At 39.5% G+C, this 21,421-nt stretch overlaps 1 protein-coding gene and 1 pseudogene across 2 annotated transcripts in view; one reads left to right on the forward strand and one right to left on the reverse strand.

Annotated features, from left to right (window-relative positions):
* Positions 1 to 606: 606 nt before the first annotated feature.
* On the forward strand, positions 607 to 781 carry LOC149440063 (U2 spliceosomal RNA; annotated as a pseudogene).
* Positions 782 to 18,906: 18,125 nt separating this feature from the next.
* Positions 18,907 to 21,421, reverse strand: part of LOC149440064 (clavesin-1) — a 148,226-nt gene continuing 145,711 nt past the window's right edge. For both annotated transcript variants that reach the window (XM_089658978.1, XM_089658979.1), the window contains one exon: positions 18,907 to 19,160. In XM_089658978.1, coding sequence (XP_089515104.1) covers positions 19,073 to 19,160 — 88 coding nt within the window. In that variant the 3' untranslated portion in view covers positions 18,907 to 19,072. The remainder of the gene's footprint in view (positions 19,161 to 21,421) is intronic.

Below are 21,421 nucleotides of genomic sequence, written 5' to 3' on the forward strand. Positions count from 1 at the left end.
TTGACTACAGTTAATATAATTGCCTTTAAATGATGAAACCAAGTTGGCATTAAGGATGCATGTGAAATAAAAAGTTTCACATTTTTTAACCTTTTTCGGCTTAAATGGCAACTTTATACATCGTCTACTTTAGAGTGTAAAAGTTGCATGTAAAATATTTTTGCTTTCATTTCCTTGTTCCTTTTGCAACTTGTCCCCCAATCTTCCTGAGAATAAGCGGCTTTCTCGTGGACCTCTGTGGGACTGATTTACAGTGGCTGAAAGCTGGAGCAAAAATGGGACAGTATCTTACAGCAGCCAGTCATGTTTCATTGTTTGCTTCAAATTCTTGTCCTGGGTAAATGCTGCAGTTTTCTTTGCTCTGTCTTTGCTTGTGTTCCCCAAGGCAGAGAAAGACAGGCACCCTAACTGACAGTACCTGGAAGTCTCACTAACCAGATGGATTGGAAACAAGGATATTAGGTTGGGTGTAATGTACACAATACAATCTTCTAAACCCCAACCCACTAAACTTTGTCATCAATATCTGTGCCTATCCTTATGAACTTTATAGAAATCAGTTTTTGAGTGTTTTTCCTTATTACTGTATTAGATATTAAGCAGTCCATCACTTCTCTGCCTTTTGGCTAAGATCAAGTGTAGATATTAAGCATTCCAACATATCATGATGTTTCCATGCCATTTCTTAATAGTATGTTTAGCATTTGATTATGTTTTTAGCTGTTACAGCCAAGTTAGATGAGTAAATAGATGTGCAATCCTCTGTAAACATGTTGCTCTTCATTAAATATCCTTGTGCCTTATGCAGCCACTTACATATAATTAGGTATTGCTTTGGTTTAATGTTTGACATACAGTTTATGTTTATGTATCCTAATGACTCGTTATAAATATGTATGGGATGCTTTTTCTAGCAGATCTTTTTGTTCATGATTTTTTCAAGTGAGGTGGTTCACACATTAGAATTTGTTTTGATACAGTATTTTTTGTGTTTATATTCCCAAACCTAAAATACATTTTGAAATATACTCCCATACTCTTCCCTATTCCAGCCAACAACAGTTGTACATCTAAAACACAGTCAGAAACCCTTAGGTGCTTAAATGATGGCATAGGCATGGTCAGAAACCCTTAGGTAGCCATATGATGGCATTAGTTGGGTAATTCCACAAGTAAGATACTATCAGTTTGCTTAAGTTACATAGTTAATCTGGTTGAAAAAAGACACAAGACCATCCAGTTCAACCAACAAAGTGGCACCCATTATTGTATTATGACTACAATACAGGCATGGGTTTGCAGTTGGGGCAGAAAACAGCCAAAAGTTAAGCAGGAGGGTGCAGTTTTCCTATTCTGAACAAATATTTCTGCTGGCCTGATTAATATGCATGTGATTAATTCCCATTTCTGGTTCTGAGCCCAAACATGCAGTGATATGAGGCCTAATTAAGCACTAATTAGTATAACGTTTTCTAAGTGCTTTCTCTGCTTAATTAGGTAAATTTAGATGTTATTAAAGCACATTGCCATTACTTTTGCTGTATTGCATTGATATTTGATAGCATTTGAAGTGCTGTTACAGATGTAGTTAGTTTAGAGTCCTTTCATCATGTTTTTGCTTTAAATCAAAGTTAATTACTCCTGTAAAAATAATTTTCTATATTAATACCTAGACAATTGAATGTCTGCTTGAGAGATCTCTAACACACAGTAATGTCAGTGCTTTCTAATTAATATATATCAAGCACCAGGTTATTTTATGTCAGCTGTCAGACTGCATGATCCTTCCTAACGAATAGTTCATAAGTGGGGTTTTATATAAAGATATTTTATGTAACACCTAATAGATTATTGCAACAGGAAATGTCAGTCAATAAAATAGACAAGAAAAAATGAAAGAAGAAATATAAGTACATGTTGAGTAAGCATTTTGTATAACGCATACAGTGCAAAAACTTTGTTGCTGGCTGACCATTGCAAATTCCAAAGCGTAGATAAGGTAGGTTATACTTCAGCATGAATTTTTTTGTAAATGTGAGAAAGGGTCTAAAGTAGGGATAAGGAAAATTAAGCATTTTATCATTTCCCCATGGAGTAGATGACATGAATGTGGTTTTCAAGGGTTTTAAATGGATTATGGAAGATGCTTTAAATTATCCTGGATGGATGTGCTCTTGTGCCTCCAGTTTTAGCAAACCAACCCCATTACTGGACTAAACTGCTGCTGCATTAGTAATATGTTATATGTTACACTCTGAGTACGGGCGTACCATGTAACATGTTACTAAAGGTGAACTTACTGTATCCATTAGTGTACTGATGCCATGTTAGTTATTCTAGTGATTTTTTTCAGCTTTATTCACAGGACAAATATTTTGTTTCCTAAATAAATGTCTACAGTTTTCTATATTTTACTTCTTTTGTAAAAGTGTTATTCTATTTTGAAATAGAAAACTTTTTGATCCTTTAGCACTAAACGTGCGGGCTGGATTGTCAAGTTCTATTTTATCACAGATGTACTGAAGCTTGTAAATCGACTTTCAGAAAAACATCAAAATTTTCTTTGCTCCCTTTTTTTGTTTGATGACTTGACTAGAATACATTATCAATGAATGCAGAACAGAGTTTTTTGGAGGGGTTTTCTTTGTGTGTAGGCTTTTTAATGTGTGTGCCATCACACAATAAATGCAGTTTTGTAAATAAACTGTTTTTGACTAGATTCCTTTTGTTTCTGGGAATTAACAGGCCAAATTATATATCCTGCTGTAAAAGCAGGATATACCATTTGCCAAAGGCATCTCTACATACTAATGTAAAGGTATAAGGACAAATAGATGCAGCGACAGTTTTACATAAAAGTTACTTTTCAAGTCTAGAGAAAAGAATTAGAAATAAAAATGGTCAAAGGTGATCAAATAAGACGTTTAATAAATGGGTCCCAGAGGGAAAGAATTATGAAAATTTCCACCAATGTTTTCTGTTTTTTCCTGACCGGTAGCTAGATTCAGAACCCAATCTAATTTTATATTACAAACATCATACAGTAAATTGCTAGTACCCCTTCACTGATTGGAGTTTTATTTTTTTTCTGGTAATATTTGTGTTTTGCCCATGTTTACAACACAGCTTGTGATGATGTGAAGTAGATTTTATATCTGGGCTAAAATAATGTGAAGTTTTGTGTGTATAATAATGCCACCGTAAATAGTTTGTAAAAGGGATTTATAAGAAAACCTGTAGATTGGACTCCATTGTATTGTAATACAGGAGACCCTCTCAGCATTACTTGGGACAGAATTTTCAGTTACAGATATATCTCACATAGCAGTGCAGCCACTAAAAATGTAGAAGCATTGTATTTCAAAATGCGAACACAAGTCTACCAAGTGATGTCAATTGTGCCATCACACAGGGTCCAGCTGTTGCTTATAAAGAGGGCAGTGAACGGTGGGATCCCCTCGTGTTACTAAATGTAGGGACCTAAAAAAAGACAATTTTGTTTATTCGTTGAAACCAAAATATAAAGACTCAGCTTGAATACTAATGCACAACTTACAAGACCCGTTACATAAATGTATATCTGAGAGAAACAGTTGTATATTATTAAAATGTAACAGCATCTTTGGTACATTTATGTAGTAGTCCTCCTCCTTACCAGTCTTATATTTACATCATGATTCAGCTATAAATCATTGATTAGCTGGTAGACCATCTTACCTAAATCCTCCCACCGTAATGTATAGCATATGCACTTCCATTCATTGCTATGAAGCGTTAGGCCATAGTAGGTACACTTTAAGACCATCCACCTGTCATCACATTCATAAACAATGCAGGAATCCATGTAAAGTGAACTTATACATAACATAATAAAATTAGTTGCTGAATTGAATCAGTAGCATTCTGCATAGTTACCAAATTTCGAATTTTCAACGAGTAAGACATTTTTATGGTTTAAACTCCTTTTTCCATAGGAGTGCAATAATGGCTCAAATAATTTGGAAAAATAAACTAGCAAGGACAAACCGCGTCAAGCCTCAAAGTCTCAGTATTACGAGACAAAGACTTATAGACATTTTAACCTGTCTGGTGGAGGGCCTGTGAGATTTTTGGGTAACCTTACAAAATTTTAATTTCTCACCCTATACTGGAAAACATCAAGTGGTGGGTTAAGGGTATTGGAACCCTGATGTTTGGTTTAATGATGTCATCCAACAGTATGATGATGGTGTGACTTGTAGTCAATGTGAATAGTAGGCTGACCACTTCTGCACATTAATGGATTTCTGTAATTGTCTTGGATTGTGTTTGAATTAGGTAAATTTAGAACTGAAGTGCCACACCATAAAATTCAACTCCAAAAGATAGTTTTTTCCAAACGTAATGTGTATAAATATATCTTTTTGGGAGGCATACCCTAACCCCTCCATCATTGTTGAAAAACAACATATAAAATAAAAAAAAACACTATTAAATGTTTATTAAAAAACATCAAAGTTAGGATATGGAGTTTAGTAATGCAAATATATTTTTTGTACTATAAATCTAAAATTGGTACAGGCATTTTTAAGATGAATTGAAAATTGAGGAATGCATCCAGGAGAAAAGTAAGACATTTTGATTCAAAGGATAAGTTCACCTTTGGGAAATGTTACATGTTCCACCCATGGGTGCAATTCTTTTCAGGCCCGTAATAAAAAGCAAATAATAAATGTACATTTGTTTACCTGCAAAAAGATGTTCATTTATTATTTTGAACATATGCTTTAAACTTCATCAGTAATCTTATGGAGCAGGGGTACTGAATTAAAATTCACAGAGGTCCGTTTGGTAACATTTTCTTTCTTTCTGCAGAGATCCAAAACTAATTTTTCTTCTATTACTCAGGTTTTTCACATTACAGCCCCCTTTGCATTAATGCCCTCAGTCCCCCCTTTCCCATCACAGCCCCCCCGTACATCACAACTCCCTTTCACATTAGAGCCCCCCAACATTATAGCTCCACTTCCATCACAGCCCTCCTTCACATCACAGTTTTTCCTTGACATCACAGTCCCCCTTGCAATCACAATCCCCCACATCACAGCTCCCCCTCTCCTGACATCCCAGACCCTTCATATCACAGCTCCCTCCTCTCACATCACAGCCCCTCATATCACAGTTCCCCCATATAACAGCTCTCCTCACATCACAGCCCCCCATAGCACAGCTATCCTCACATCACAGCCCCTAAGTATTATAGCTCCCCCCTCTCAAATTACAACTCCCTCCTATCATAGCCCCCCATTTCACAGCTCCTCCTCCTCACAACACAGCCCCCCATATCACAGCTCCCTCCTCTTGCAGCCCCCCCATATCACAGCTCCCTCCTCTTGCAGCCCCCCCATATCACAGCTCCCCCCTCTCACTTCTTAGTCCCCCATATCATAGCTCCCCACTTTCACTTCTCAGTCCCCCATATCACAGCTCCCCCCCCTCACTTCTCAGTCCCCCATATCACAGCTCCCCCCTCTCACTTCACAGCCCCCCATATCACAGCTTCCCCCTCACTTCACAGCCTTCCATATCAAAGCTCCCTCTCCTCTAACAGCACCCCCATATCACAGCTTCCCCCTCTCACAGCCCCCCACATCACAGCTCCCCCATATCACAGTTCCCCAATCTCAGCCCCCCATATCACAGATCCCCCCTCTGATATCACAGCCCTCTCTGCTTCATAATCTTCCCCATACCTTAACACTTTGGGGAGGGCGGAAGGAATGGCGGGGTGGACTCTTGTTCTGTATGTACTCATCTGCTGCCATCGTCGCCGCTGCTGTTGAAATCACAGCAGAGAAGAGGGTGGGAGGATTGAAAGGAAGGACTCCTCTTCTGAATGTACTGGCTTGCTGCCCTCACTGCTGAACTCGGAGGAGGGCAGGAGGAATGGAAGGACAGACTCCTCTTCTGAATGTACGGCCACTGCTGAACTCAGAGCAGGGAGGAGAACGGGAGGCATAGAAGGTTTCCACTGAGGGTGGGAGCTGCTCAACTCTTCCTGGTAAAAAGTGTTTTCTGCCCTCCTCCCTGCTGAGTTCAGTGGCGGCAAGCTGGTACAATCAGAAGAGAAGTCCGCCTTTCCATTCCTCCTGCCCTCTTCCCTGCTGAAATTCAACAGCAGCAGAGACAATGGCCACGGCAGCAGAGTACATACAGAACAGGAGTCCACCCTGCCGTTCCTCCCAATTACTAACAGCTGCAGCGGCAGGAGGAGAGGAGTCCACTCAGGCTGCTAAGTGGTGTGGCCGCAGACCGGACAGGACTATCACTCGGTCTGTATTCGGTCCACGGTCTGCCATTTAGTGATGCCTGTTATAGAGGCTGGGCAGTGGCTATGAGTTCAGTTGTTTGTACCAATTTTAGATGTATAGTAAAAAACATATGTTTGTTTTTTTGAAAAGAAAAGGTATACCATAATAATTTGATGTGTATGTTATCTATCATATTATTTTTTTATGTTGTGTTTCTGCCATGTTTAAGAAGGTGGAATATTGTTCACAAAACCCATTAGCTTTTATATGCAATTTATGAATAAACCTATCTTATGAACTTGAATATTGCTGCATGGTGCTTCAATCCTAGAGATACCTGTACTAGAAAATGGACAGGCTTGATCCATGTCATTGTCCCAACACCTGGATAGAGTATGTGTATAATGGGGGCAGAGAACAGAGATGGGCTGTTAGAAATATAACTGAGCAACAATTTGCCTAATTTAAAATGTAGATTCATGGAAAGCAAGTACCAGAGGTGATGGAGCAGAGAATGCCCAACTTTTCACTGTTTAGATTTTGATAAGAATTCAGACCTCAAGATAAAGCTGCCTATTTTGTACTTGTTTCAGAGTTTTTGATATTTTTGTAATGAATGTTTTGATATCATACTTGTGCTTTGTAGACACATTGTTTAATTATTTTAAGAAGACCTTGCTCTTTTTGAAATAAATTCTGTTACTAAATAAACCCTGATTTGTGTGTCTGTTTTTCATGCATGTAATCTATACTTACATAATTGTTGTGGGTCAACCACAGAATGAAAATGCTGCGATGAGTCTGTCCTGTTTTAGTAAAGCGAGATAATGTATCACAGTAGGCCTGTGTTGATGGCATTGGGCTGGTATCAATGGGTAAAAGCAGATTGGTTTTAACATCAGTTCAAGATGCACAATAGGAAAAACAAAAGAAGGCACACCAGCCTATACATTATCCAAAGCATTATGTATTCAAAATAAAAATAGGTAATTATACGTACTGTATGGGCAGCACAGTGGCTAAATGGTTAGCACTTTCACCTGGTAGTACTAGGGTCGTTGGTTCGAATCCCAGCCACGGCACCACCTGCCTGGAGTTTGCATGTTCTCCCTGTATCTGTGTGGGTTTCCTCCGGGTGCTCCGGTTTCCTCCCACACTCCAAAGACATGCTGCTAGGTTAATTGGCTCCTGTCTAAATTGTCCCTAGTATGTATGTGTATGTATGAATGTGAGTTAGGGACCTTAGATTGTACACCCCTTTAGGGTTAGGGACTGATGTGAATGTACAATATAAATGTAAAGCGCTGCGTAAATTGACGGCCCTATATAAGTACCTGAAATAAATACTTACAAATGTGAACATATAAAAGGCTCATCTTTAAACACTAGGAAAGACCTCAATCAGAACCACTGTATTTACCCCAGGTCTGCTCAGATGACATTCAACAAGCTTAATCTGCGGACATTGACGTGTTTCAATGGTGTCCCCTCTTCCACAGAGCTCATTCACTAAGAACATTCAGAGTTAATTGTCAGGTTCATTTGACCTGCTTCAAGCTGCTTTTGCATTCCCGTAGATTTGTATAGGTCAAGAAGAAGCTCTGACTCATTCAAAGGCATAAACTCTGAAATCCCTGTGGTACATTTGTTTTGTAATTTATTTATATTGTCCTTCCCTATTACCAAGTACAAAATAAATTGGCCAGCCATTGCCAACCACAAAAAATTCTGTATATTTTGTTATAAAAATTCAAGCAAAAACAAATGCTCTAGCATAGATTTTATTTTAGTGATGAAGAACATTGTGCAAAAGAAAACAAAAAAACAAAGTCTTTGGCACTTGAATTAAGTGTATTCTGCTGCCATCCACACACTGTAACCTTCATTCCATAGAGTTGTGGTTACATTTTAAATATAGAATGTTAAGATGCATTATATGCTTTGCCAGCTCTGTTAAAACATCTGCAATTAAACAACAGATGGGGTATAATCAAATGTGAGCTGTTGAGAGATCTGATTACTGTCACCACGTATTAGTACCAGTAAAATTAAAGAAACATGAAATATTCAGTGGCTGAAAAGAGCTCATTTTTAATAAATGAATACTCTGGTATACCAGATATTACGGGATTATGCCAGATGAGGATTGTTTTACTGCATTCTACACACTACACAATGAAATCAGGTAAATGTGCATGTTTGTGCTATTGGAGGAGAGGTATACTGCACATACATCCCCAAAACTGGCCTATCTCAAAGAAAACCTAGTGACCACCCAGGAAAATCCCATTTGGCTAAATTATGCAGGCCATAGATGATGTATTTTTTTCATTCAATCAACGGGTTGAATGAAAAAATAAAAATGGTTCAGTAGGTCATGTGCTGCTGGTAGGCTACTATTAAAGTAAACTTGTTGCTTTGCCCTTCTTTTTAAGGGTACAAAATGAAAAATACATGTACAGGGTATTCTGATGAAAGAAATTACTATTAATAAAGAACTGAAATAAGGAGATAGCATATTTACTGCTCTTTTTAACTTCATCTTGCAGTATGTAAGGATAACCTATAACCCTAATATACCAGGAAGAAATTGGGACTTTCTAATAAATAAGGTGAACAAACTAGTAAGGAAAACTGGGGTTGATTTAGTAAAACTGGAGAGTGCAAAATCTGGTGCAGCTGTGCATGGTAGCCAATCAGCTTCTGACTTCAGCTTGTTCATTTAAAGGATAAGTTCCCCTTTGGGGACATGTTGCATGTTCCAACCATTTTTAGGGTGTAACATGTTTCCGATTCTGCAGCCACTGCCCGACTTCCCCCCCTCCCTGTGACAGCAGTACGGGGAGAAGTTCCCCGCACTAGCTGTCACTTTTTAAAAACAGCGCGCCCATGCGGGGCTCTGCGCACACGGCCACGTCATTCATTTACAGTATTAGATGAATGAATAGACAAGTCCCAACAGCCTTAGCGGCTGTATGCTTGTAGTTCTCCATGAACTACCATGGTAATGTGAGCGCTGTGGTAGTTCATTGAGTCTTCCTATCAGAAGTATCGGCTTGCCTGTATGGGATGAACGAGCAAACTGATACACTGACAGTTTACAGGAGACTTGCATGGCATCAGCAATCTTCTGATCGCTGGTACAATGCTTTACAGGCACCTACTACAAAAAATAATGCATGCATATTTTTTTGCCTGCAAGAACAAATGTGCATTTATTTTTTTTTGCAGAAAGGTGAACTTAGCCTTTAAGCTTTGACAATAAGGCTTGGTTTACACCTATGCAGTTTGCTTTTTATCCATTTCTGCAGTGCTTTCTGTGGTGAGTTTAGCATTGGATGTGTTTTTTATGTGCTTTGCTTTTTTTATGCTTTATTTTTGGCCAGTTTGTTGTTAAGCAGATTGAAAATGCAAAACACGTCAAAAACACACTGCATGCTTTTCTGCAGCTTCTCCATTGAAGTCCCTGACCCTTTACAAAAACACAGCAGCTGAAAAAAATCATAGATGTGAATGTGCCCCATAGGAAACCACGTTATATGGACTGTAGTGTGTTTCTGCAAAAAGCACCAAAAACAGGTGCGAACCAGGCCTAAAACCTGGAAGCTTGCTTGGTTTCTATGCAGAGCTGCACTAGATTTTGCACTCTCCAGTTTTATTAAATCAACCCCACTGAGTACATGGCTATGTCAAGGAAAAAGAAGGAACTGAAAAATGTAGAGAGAATCTATTTTGAAACTTATCGTTACATATTCACAATGACCTGAGTACTAGTGAACTTTCAATGAAGAAACTGGGTGAAAAATTATCAGCTGAACAGCAGCTACATCCAATCAAATGCAATCACTGTTAAGGAAGACACCTGCTTGAGTCAACTGTCAGAATACAATAGCCCACAGTGACAGATGTGTCCATCCAAGCTGTTTAGCGTGGATGGATAATCTACACTGCTCCAAAAAATTAAAGGAACACTTTTTAATTAGAGTATAGCATGAGGCCAATAAACTCCTAGGATATTGAACTGGTCAGTTAAGTAGCAAAAGGAGTTCTTAATCAGTTTCAGCTGCTTTGGTGTTAATGACATTAACAACACGTGCACTAGATGGGCAACAATGAGACAACCCTCAAAACAGGAAAGGTTTTACAGGTGGAGGCCACTGACATTTATTTCCCTACTCATCTTTTCTGACTGTTTTTCACTAGCTTTGTATTTGGTTAGGGTCAGTGTCACTACTGGTAGCATGAGATGATACCTAGCCCTACAGAGGTTGCACAGGCAGTCCAACTCCTCCAGGATAGCACATCAATACGTGCCATTGCCAGAAGGTTTGCTGTGTCTTCCAGCACAGTCATAAGAGCATGGAGGAGATTCCAGGAGACAGGCAGTTACTCTAGGAGAGCTGGACAGGGCCATAGAAAGTCCTTAACCCATCAGCAGGACCAGTATCTGCTCCTTTGTGCAAGGAGGAACAGGATGAGCATTGCCAGATCCCTACAAAATGACCTCCAGCAGGCCACTGGTGTGAATGTCTCTGACCAAACAATCAGAAACAGACTTCATGAGGGTGGCCTGAGGGCCCGACAACCTCTACTAGGCCCTGTGCTCACTGCCCGACACCGTAGATCTCGATTGGCATTTGCCATTGAACACCAGAATTGGCAAGTCCGCCACTGGTGCCCTGTGCTTTTCACAGATGATAGCAGGTTCACTCTTGAGCACATGTGACAGACAGAATGTTATGCTGCCTGTAACATCGTTCAGCATGACTGATTTGGTGGTGGGTCAGTGATGGTCTGGGGAGGCACATCCATGGAGGGATGTACAGACCTCTACAAGCTAGACAATGGCACCCTGACTGCCATTAGGTATTGGGATGAAATCCTTGGACCATTGTAAGACCCTATGCTGGTGCACTGGGTCCTGGGTTCCTCCTGGTATGCGACAATACCCGACCTCGTGGCGAGAGTATGCAGGCATACACCATTTGTTGTCTGTTTAGGAGGATGCCCCAATTTTGTCAGTCATGCATACAAGCATGTGGGGACCATAAAAAATAATGAGAACCATTTTGAGTTGCTGCAATGAAATTTCAGCAAAATGTATTAGCCTGCTGCATCATTTTTTCACTTTCATTTTCGGGGTGTCTTTAAATTCAGTCCTCTGTAGGTTGATAATTTTCAGTTCCATCAAACGATGGGGCATCCTTACGATTCTAACACATTAACCAGTCCATATCAGTATAGATATATCGGGCAGCACAGTGGCTAAATGGTTAGCACTTCTGCCTGGCAGTACTAGGGTTGTTGGTTCAAATCCTAACCACAGCACCACCTGCCTGGAGTTTGCATGTTCTGCCTGTGTGGGTTTCCTCCAGGTACTCTGGTTTCCTCCCACACTCCAAAGACATGCTGGTAGGTTAATTGGATCCTGTCTAAATTGTCCCTAGTATGTGTATGTGAGTGAATGTGAGTTAGGGACCTTAGACTGTACGCCCCTTGAGGGTTAGGGACTGATGTGAATGTAAATATATATGTAAAGCGCTGCGTAAATTGACGGTGCTATATAAGTATTTGTAATAATAATATCCAGCATGATATTTTCCCCACTGAGATCTGATGTGTTTTCAAAGTGTTCCCTTGATTTTTTGAGAAGTGTATATGTGAATGGCTAGCCTTAAGTGGTACTTTGTATGTTAATGCAAAAATAAAAGCACCACATTGTCCCCTAATTGCATATTGGATGTTATCAGTATCAGATCACAGTCCTCTGTATAAACCTGTTGCCAGGAAACCCCTAGAAAGGAAAGAATGGGAACATGTAGCAAATATATAATGGGGGTTTCTCAAATTTGTCTTCAAAAGTGAAAGTACACTTTAAAAACTAAAGTTAACATAGATAGTAAGTTGTTCAAAGTCATTCTGAGATTTAAAACAGCACTAAAAGAAGAATAGTGAAGTCAGCGTATAGTATGGAAGCATACAGGTGAAACTTGAAAAATTAGAATATCGTGCAAAAGTTCATTTATTTCAGTAATGCAACTTAAAAGGTGAAACTAATATATGAGATAGACTCATTACATGCAAATCAAGATAGTTCAAGCCGTGATTTGTCATAATTGTGATGATTATGGCTTACAGCTCATGAAAACGCCAAATCCACAATCTCAGAAAATTAGAATATTACATGCAATCAATAAAACAAGGATTGTACATAGAACAATATTGGACCTCTGAAAAGTATAAGCATGCATATGTACTCAGTACTTGATTTGGGCCCCTTTTGCAGCAATTAGTGCCTCAATGCGGCATGACATGGAAGCTATCAGCCTGTGGCACTGCTGAGGTGTTATGGAAGACCAGAATGCTTCAATAGCGGCCTTCAGCTCTTCTGCATTGTTTGGTCTCATGAGTCTCATCTTTCTCTTGGCAATGCCCCATAGATTCTCTATGGGGTTCAGGTCAGGCGAGTTTGCTGGCCAATCAAGCACAGTAATCCCATGGTCATTGAACCAGGTTTTGGTGCTTTTGGCAGTGTGGGCAGGTGCCAAGTCCTGCTGGAAAATGAAGTCAGCATCCCCATAAAGCTCGTCTGCGGAAGGAAGCATGAAGTGCCCCAAAATCTCCTGGTAGACGGCTGCATTGACCCTGGACTTAATGAAGCACAGTGGACCAACACCAGCAGATGACATGGCTCCCCAAATCAACACAAACTGTGGAAACTTCACACTGGACTTCAAGCATCTTGCAGTGTGTGCCTCTCCATTCTTCCTCCATACTCTGGGTCCTTGGTTTCCAAATGAAATGCAAAAGTTGCTCTCATCAGGAAAGAGGACTTTGGACCACTGAGCAACAGACCAGATCTGTTTTTCTTTAGCCCAGGTAAGACGCTTCTGACATTGTTTGTTGTTCAGGAAAGGCTTGACAAGCGGAATACGACATTTGAAGCCCATGTCCAGGATCCGTCTGTGTGTGGTGGCTCTTGATGCACTGACTCCAGCCTCAGTCCACTCCTTGTGAAAGTCCCCAACACTTTTGAATGGCCTTTTCCTGACAATCCTCTCCAGCCTGCGGCCATCCCTGCTGTTTGTGCACCTTTTTCTTCCACACTTTTCCACATAACTTTCTATTAATGTGCTTTGATACAGCACTTTGGGAACATCCAACTTCTTTTGCAATTACCTTTTGAGGCTTTCCCTCCTTATGGAGGGTGTCAATGATGGTTTTCTGCACAACTGTCAGGTCAGCAGTCTTTCCCATGATTGTGATTCCTACTGAACCAGACTGAGAGACCATTTAAAGGCTCAGGAACCCTTTGCAGGTGTTATGGCTTAATTAGCTGATTAGAGTGGGACACTTTGAGCCTAGAATATTGCACCTTTTCACAATATTCTAATTTTCTGAGATTGTAGATTTGGGGTTTTCATGAGCTGTAAGCCATAATCATCACAATTATGACAAATCACGGCTTGAACTATCTTGATTTGCATGTAATGAGTCTATCTCATATATTAGTTTCACCTTTTAAGTTGCATTACTGAAATAAATGAACTTTTGCATGATATTCTAATTTTTCGAGTTTCACCTGTATGTAATAAAAGAATATGGCTGCTCCTATGTATAAATATACTTATTTCCAAATAGTACCCTGAAAAAAGAGTTTTTCATTGCGCTGATCACATTTAAATAAGAAACTGTGAACATGCTCTGTCTTTTGAAAAAATGAGTCCTTCTAACATTGAAGTTAAAGGTTTAGACATATAACAGTGAGTTAACGTTAAGCTTAAAATACTTTTCACCTACAATTTTAGTGACCTAACTTGTAATGAAGTATGTCCAATATTGTGCAGGCAGCTGAATTCTGGAGAAATCTTCCATGCAAGGTGTCTGGTCCTCTTCCTGTCTCTGAACTTCCATTGCAGAGGAGATTTATAGGCTTGGGTCTCCAGACTAAACTCTATAGAGGAGGGTCAGGGACCTGCCCCCTCCTCCCTTCTTATTCAATAAGACAAGCTTGTGTATAGTGTTCACTGCATAAAAGATGATCTGTGGATGAGGGAGTTTCTGATGAATGACAGGATTCTCGACCCCTTCACTGATCAACTACATGCAGTGTAGTCTATACACAGGTTAATGGATAATAAGTCAATGAGATGGCAGGAATGGGCAGACTCCCTTCAGGAGCTTCTTCTATTTAGTTCTGTCTGAAGATCTGAACCTATAAACTCCCACGGTGCTGGAAATTCAGTGCCAGGAAGAGGACTGGGCACTCTGCACAAGATATTTCTACAGAATGCAGCTGCTTGCACAATGTGGGACATACTTTTTTACAGGTTGGTAGGGCCACTAATGCTGTGGGGGAACAAAACAGGTAAATATTTAGCTTTAAATTGTTTACAACTATTTATATCCTTCATTAATGCTGTTGTAGGTCCCCTCTATTATACCTTACAGAGTTCAGCAGAGTGGGGGAGCCACAGGGGAAGATCTTGGATACACAGCAAGAAACCAGTGGCAGATTCAGACTAGCCAAATCCACCCATAAGTGAGGATGGACATAAGTCATTTTGTCATGGTTCTAACCCCATGATGTGCAGTATGACTTTTTTCATTGCAGCACTATTTAAAGTGTTACTAAACCCAGGACACTGCATTCACTATATATCAGCTCCCACAGAACACAGAATATGGAAGTGCAATTATTTTAGTAAATAGAAACTAAATACCTTTTCTCATCAGCGTTTAGAGCAGTCTTGAGTCTCCTATCAGTGTCCACCTCAGCCCTGGTTAAAGCTTGTAGGAGGAGTTTTCTTTCTGCTCTAGGATGATGAAAAACCCCTGACCTCTATCTGGACAGTGCTGATTGGCCCTGTGCTGATCACATGCACTCTCCCAAGAAAATAAAAACCTCTCTAGCAATACACACTAAACTGCGCATGTGCATGTGGCTATGGATTTAGTCTGTCTTATCAGGAGATAAGACATGGACATTTGAACAAGAGGAGGGGCAGAGAAAACAGGATCAAATGACCTTTTTTACACAATGCAGAAGATTAACCCCTTAGGTTCCACAGTGAGTATAACAAGCATGCTTTACTGCATATACAGACTGATTTTACTGTCGTGGGTTTAGTAACACTTTGGATGACCCTTTTTTAATGCATTGATAGTTTAGTAACACGTTAAGTGGCAAATAGCATATCACATTTTAGTTGCAAATATAAAATCGGCTACATGAATGTTTATAATTCTAATAGTAAAAATCAGAACTGTATCTAAATGTCATTTAAACACACATTTTGCAGTTTTTAGAGGGCAGCCTCGCTACACAAACATTGAATGTACATATTAAAATACTGAAATTAATACATTTATTTTAGCTTTGTATCTCTAGCTCCCTTTTTAAATAGTACGAATTTAAATCCAATTTAGATCAAATGTAAAACACAGGAAGTCCTAATTAAAAATATGATCAATAAGAATGAATTAAAAAATTGTATCTAATGAAACCAATTGCTCCATCTTTAATAATTAATGTGGTATATACAGTAAAAGAGAGCGTTTCCTGCACACCATGTCTGCAGAGGCTTGTTCACCTTTCACATGTACTGTATGTACAGTATGTATGTATTTGGCTCAGCAGAAATCTGTATCAACTGAAATGCCCAGATATGGTTCTGACCCCCATCTACTACTACGCACCCAGTGCACAGCTTCTCAGCTTTCCCTGCATTTCTACAGCACCACCTGCTGGTAAAATTGGAGACTGTACCTCATTCACTGAGACATGAGGACCCTCTACCAGTGATATACTTTTTGGGAAGGATTCAGTTGCAATTAGGGCAGGGCTTCCAATCTTCAAAAATTAAAAAAGAAAGAGCTCCCCGTGCTATTAAAGATGAGAAAAATTAGGCACACAAATATAATAATTGAAAGCAGCTACCACCCAACAGTGCAGTCTCTACACTGAGCTAAGATACATAAATTACTATGATGACTTCCCTAATTTCAATATACTCTTAAAGTGACATACACTCAATATATCAATCTAAACAAAATATGATAAATACAACACATATCATATACAATGTATTTACAAAGTTAAGATCTAGTAAAAAATGTGTAATCAAAAACAGTGTTCATAAACAAATCATCCAATATAAAAGTCCCACACACCATTCGTACAATCCCCAATCAACTTCAGATTCTTTTTAAAATAAATAATTTTCTTCGACCTGAACAATCACCAGAGTGCCTTTCACCACACCTTATGGGTGTCTTCTCATCCGGTCTGTAGGGCCCCACTATAACACAGGAGGTCAAATGCGCTTTTTTAACATTTAAACGCTGCTCCTCTCCCAATCCTCCTGACATAATGGTCACCGATCTCCCAGGAATAGAAGTGGCATAAAGGAAGCATAAAACAAACCAATAAAGCACACTGCTGATTCTTTTTTATTGTAAAAGACTAAAATGCGCTCACATGTAATTGAAGATAGGCATATCAAACAGCATTATTAAACTTCTCCTTCACCTGGGCAGAGGCGGGCAGTAACATCATCACGTTGGGCAGAGTCAACGCGTCATGTTCGGATGCTGTGTTTATGAATACTGTTTGATATGCCTATTAAATATATGTTATTTTGGTGTGTGTCAGTTTAAGAGTATATTGTAAGTGCGTCACCTTTCTAGTAATGTATTAATCATCAAAAATGGCTAGTGCTCTAAAAATGCTAATTTTTAATGGTAACCAAAAAAATAGTAAAAATCTTCTGGTTTTGCCTGTATACAAAACACTCAATGATGATTTTAAGGCTTAATGCTGCCAGCAGAGTAATGTCAGCCTGTTTCAGTCTTGCTCTTGTGATGTACAATGGTTGGATGTTAATACATGACATCATTACAACAACTCTACTTATACGGGGTCACGTTTAAAGTTAACCACCACAATTATTATGGCTAGTCTAACATTGGTGTGGTGAATTGTCCATGGGAATGTTGAGCTGTCATTCAAACAAACTTATACTGCGAACACAAATAGGCTTCTATTGTTGACCTTTGTTTTGAAAATACCAGTTGCCTATTATGTTGGTCTAAAAAAGTTCACTACTTTGAGTCACTGTCCAGAAAGAAGTCCTGGATTTTCTCTGACTTCACCCTCTGCGTGCTTTTCCAGCACAGTTATTCAGAAAGCGCTGAGGCTAGAGACAGCCAGGCAACTAGAGATTTCAGAAGCATATTTATCTCAGTACCGGTTTCTAGAATAAAATAAATTTCAGTTACATACCCCTGAATGGTCTTCCTGCTCCTGAGGGATGTGTTGTTGGAGACCTGCCTGAAATGCTACACTATGGTGTCAGAAAACTCCAGTAATCAAATTTAGGTGGAATATGGCTTCTGATGGGCATTCACTTTCAAAGCTTGTGGTATTGATGATTTCAAAGAAAACTAAACACTTCATGTTTGTTTAAGAGCCTCTGTATGTACTATCTTGAGAAAGACCACTGCAAATGTATAATCCATGTGCCACCTGCTGGTAATATCTGCTATTGCAGTGTGACCCTAAAAGACAACAGGTGCTAGAACCATGGTATGGCTTTGCTTGTCCTACACTCCAAATATTGCTGGCAACAGCATTCTGCCATTGCTGGCAAACAGTCATGCCAGGTAGACACCCTTCCATGTTATTACTGGCACACCCCAAGTCAAATAGAGGATTTGCATGGTTTCTTGTTACATCCATCTAAGCATGTGCGCAGGTCTAACTTAGCTTGTTCATCCAAGAACTCAACTTACACCCAAAACAACCGTACAGTGATCGCAGGGAAAGGGCTCTTCTATAATATATATTGTTTACTTTGTATTTAATAATAGACTTATATGGCAAGTAAATATCATTTTGTCAGATTATTGTAAAGGTATATCTTTTAACATTCTGCTGGTGGTTTACGTGATAAAATAATTAAATCTCATGGGTCCATTAATCATGATCTAAAATACTAACTGTTAAATCTGAACTCCAGGCAGATATAAAAAAAATTCCAGTTATGTATTCCTTTAAAAAGATTATTAAATGTATTGTTACTTATGACTAGCAAAATTACCTGAATCTGTATTTACATCAGCATCCTGTAATCTCCTATACAGCAGCAATCATGCTGAGAGACAAAGGCTTATCACTCATAGCCAATCAGGTTCTGCTGTAGTGCACAGACCTGTCACTCTAACACTGTGAACATGCCGACAGGAAGGGAGAGCACAGTGAGTACCTCATCATTGTTATCGTGCTCCTTCATTGTGCGATCACAGACTAAGACAGGTTCCTGGACATGTTTATATGTAGTGTAGTCTACAGAAAAGTTTCAGACCTGTGCTGTGTGGCAGGAGTAGTGAATTCCAATTCTATTATTAGAAATTAGAAATCTTTTGGCAGGTTAAACAATTCCCATATATAATATCCACCTAAGTCTTTGTTTGCCTGGAGTTCAGCTGTAAGCCTTTTCTAGCCAAAAGACAGCTATAATACATTTCCCTTGCAGAGGGCAGCATATATTTTACAACATGGAAAGCTCTAATGCACTTTGTCTGGGTCCTTTTTGGCAGTAAAAGAACGTCACAGTTATTTATAAAGTTGATCCTGTTTATTGGCACTATGGTTATGAAATTAAATAGGTCTTTGCACAGCGACACCTTGTGCAATTAGCTGGTGAATATTCTGCAGAGTGAGAAGAAAAAAAAAGACCCATCTGTGGAATCTACAGTGACTGCAATGATGCTGGGGGGGATCAGTCCAGGGCAAGAAGCGGCTGGGTGTTCTCGTTATCTCTGTGGTCCTCGTGCATCAGTGTGCCAGGCTCTACCACTGACTGGGACCTGCAATGAGAAAGAAGTGTAATAGTTACTGATAATACACCAAGACACTGTTGATGGAATGTTTTGAAAGAAAAGCGGTTTTTATTCTTATTAAATAAAAATAAATATCATAAGGACAAGTTAGAATATATCTCTGTGTACCCCCAAACAAACCAAGGCTTCATCCCTTTTGACCACATCAGGCTCTTTTACCTCTATGATCCACAACAGTCCAGCTTCTTTTCTCTATAGGCATGTCCAGGGATGTCCCTACTACAAAACAAGTGGAGAGCCCTAAAGGGCAAAGTAAATGGTTCATTTAGTTCCCTCCACCATGGCAGCATATAATCACATTTCCTTCACTACCCCACCATGCCATGTATCACCAGGAACCAAAAGAAATACTGAATAATCCTGGTATGGAGATGCATAGATGGGACTCATTCCATGTGACATCGCTGGGCCAAGTAGCACTGTCACACTGGAGTCTATAGCCCTGTGTATGTTATAACGTCAGCATCTCATAGCTTTACTTTGTTCCCAATGGCTGAATGGATTGATAAGAAGGTAAGTACAGTGGGGATCGAAAGTTTGGGCACCCCAGCTAAACATTTGTATTAATGTGCATAAAGAAGCCAAGGAAAGATGGAAAAATCTCCAAAAGGCATCAAATTACAGATTAGACATTCTTATAATATGTCAACAAAAGTTAGATTTTATTTCCATCATTTACACTTTCAAAATAACAGAAAACAAAAAAAATGGCGTCTGCAAAAGTTTGGGCACCCTGCAGAATTTATAGCATGCACTGCCCCCTTTGCCAAGCTGAGACCTGCCAGTGTCATGGATTGTTCTCAATCATCGTCTGGGAAGACCAGGTTATGTCAATCTCAAAGGTTTTAAATGCCCAGACTCATCTGACCTTGCCCCAACAATCAGCACCATGGGTTCTTCTAAGCAGTTGTCTAGAAAACTGAAACTGAAAATAGTTGACGCTCACAAAGCTGGAGAAGGCTATAAGAAGATAGCAAAGCGTTTTCAGATGTCAATATCCTCTGTTCAGAATGTAATTAAGAAATGGCAGTCATCAGGAACAGTGGAAGTTAAAGCAACATCTGGAAGACCAAGAAAAATATCAGACAGAACAGCTCGCAGGATTGTGAGAAAAACAATTCAAAACCCACGTTTGACTGCACGATCCCTCCAGAAAGATCTGGCAGACACTGGACTTGTGGTACACTATTCCACTATAAAGAGATACTTGTACAAATATGGTCTTCATGGAAGAGTCATCAGAAGAAAACCTCTTCTACATCCTCACCACAAAAATCATCGTTTGAACTTTGCAAATGAACATATAGACAAGCCTGATGCATTTTGGAAACAAGTTCTGTGGACCGATGAGGTTTAAAAGAACTTTTTGGCCGGAATGAGCAAAGGTACGTTTGGAGAAGAAGGGGCACAGAATTTAATGAAAAGAACCTCTGTCCAACTGTTAAGCATGGGGTTGGATCAATCATGCTTTGGGGTTGTGTTGCAGCCAGTGGCACAGGGAACATCTCACGAGTAGAAGGAAAAATGGATTCAATAAAATTTCAGCAAATTTTGGATGGTAACTTGATGCCATCTGTGAAAAAGCTGAAGTTAAAGAAAGGATGGCTTCTACAAATGGATAATGATCCTAAACACACCTCGAAATCCACGGGGGATTACATCAAGAGGTGTAAACTGAAGGTTTTGCCATGGCCTTCACAATCTCCTGACCTCAACATTATTGAAAATCTATGGATAGACCTTAAAAGAGCAGTGCGTGACAGACAGCCCAGAAATCTCAAAGAACTGGAAGACTTTTGTAAGGAAGAATGGGCAAAGATACCTCAAACAAGAATTGAAAGACTCTTGGCTGGCTACAAAAAGCATTTACAAGCTGTGATACTTGCCAAAGGGGGCAGTACAAGATATTAACTCTGCAGGGTGCCCAAACTTTTGCAGACGCCATTTTTTTGTTTTCTGTTATTTTGAAAGTGTAAATGATGGAAATAAAATCTAACTTTTGTTGACATACTATAAGAATGTCTAATCTGTAATTTAATGCCTTTTGGAGATTTTTCCATCTTTCCTTGGCTTCTTTATGCACATTAATACAAATTTTTAGCTGGGGTGCCCAAACTTTCGATCCCCACTGTATATGCGTCTGTGGTGACTTGCATAGAAGTAAGCCTATTGCTCTGCCCTGCACATGTAAAGCACAGGTTTACTTTAAGCCCAATGTCTGAAAGGGA

The sequence above is a fragment of the Staurois parvus genome, unplaced genomic scaffold (assembly GCF_062004578.1).
Source record: "Staurois parvus isolate SC_StPar_1 unplaced genomic scaffold, SC_StPar_1.0 ptg001119l, whole genome shotgun sequence".
Taxonomy (NCBI): Eukaryota; Metazoa; Chordata; class Amphibia; order Anura; family Ranidae; genus Staurois; species Staurois parvus.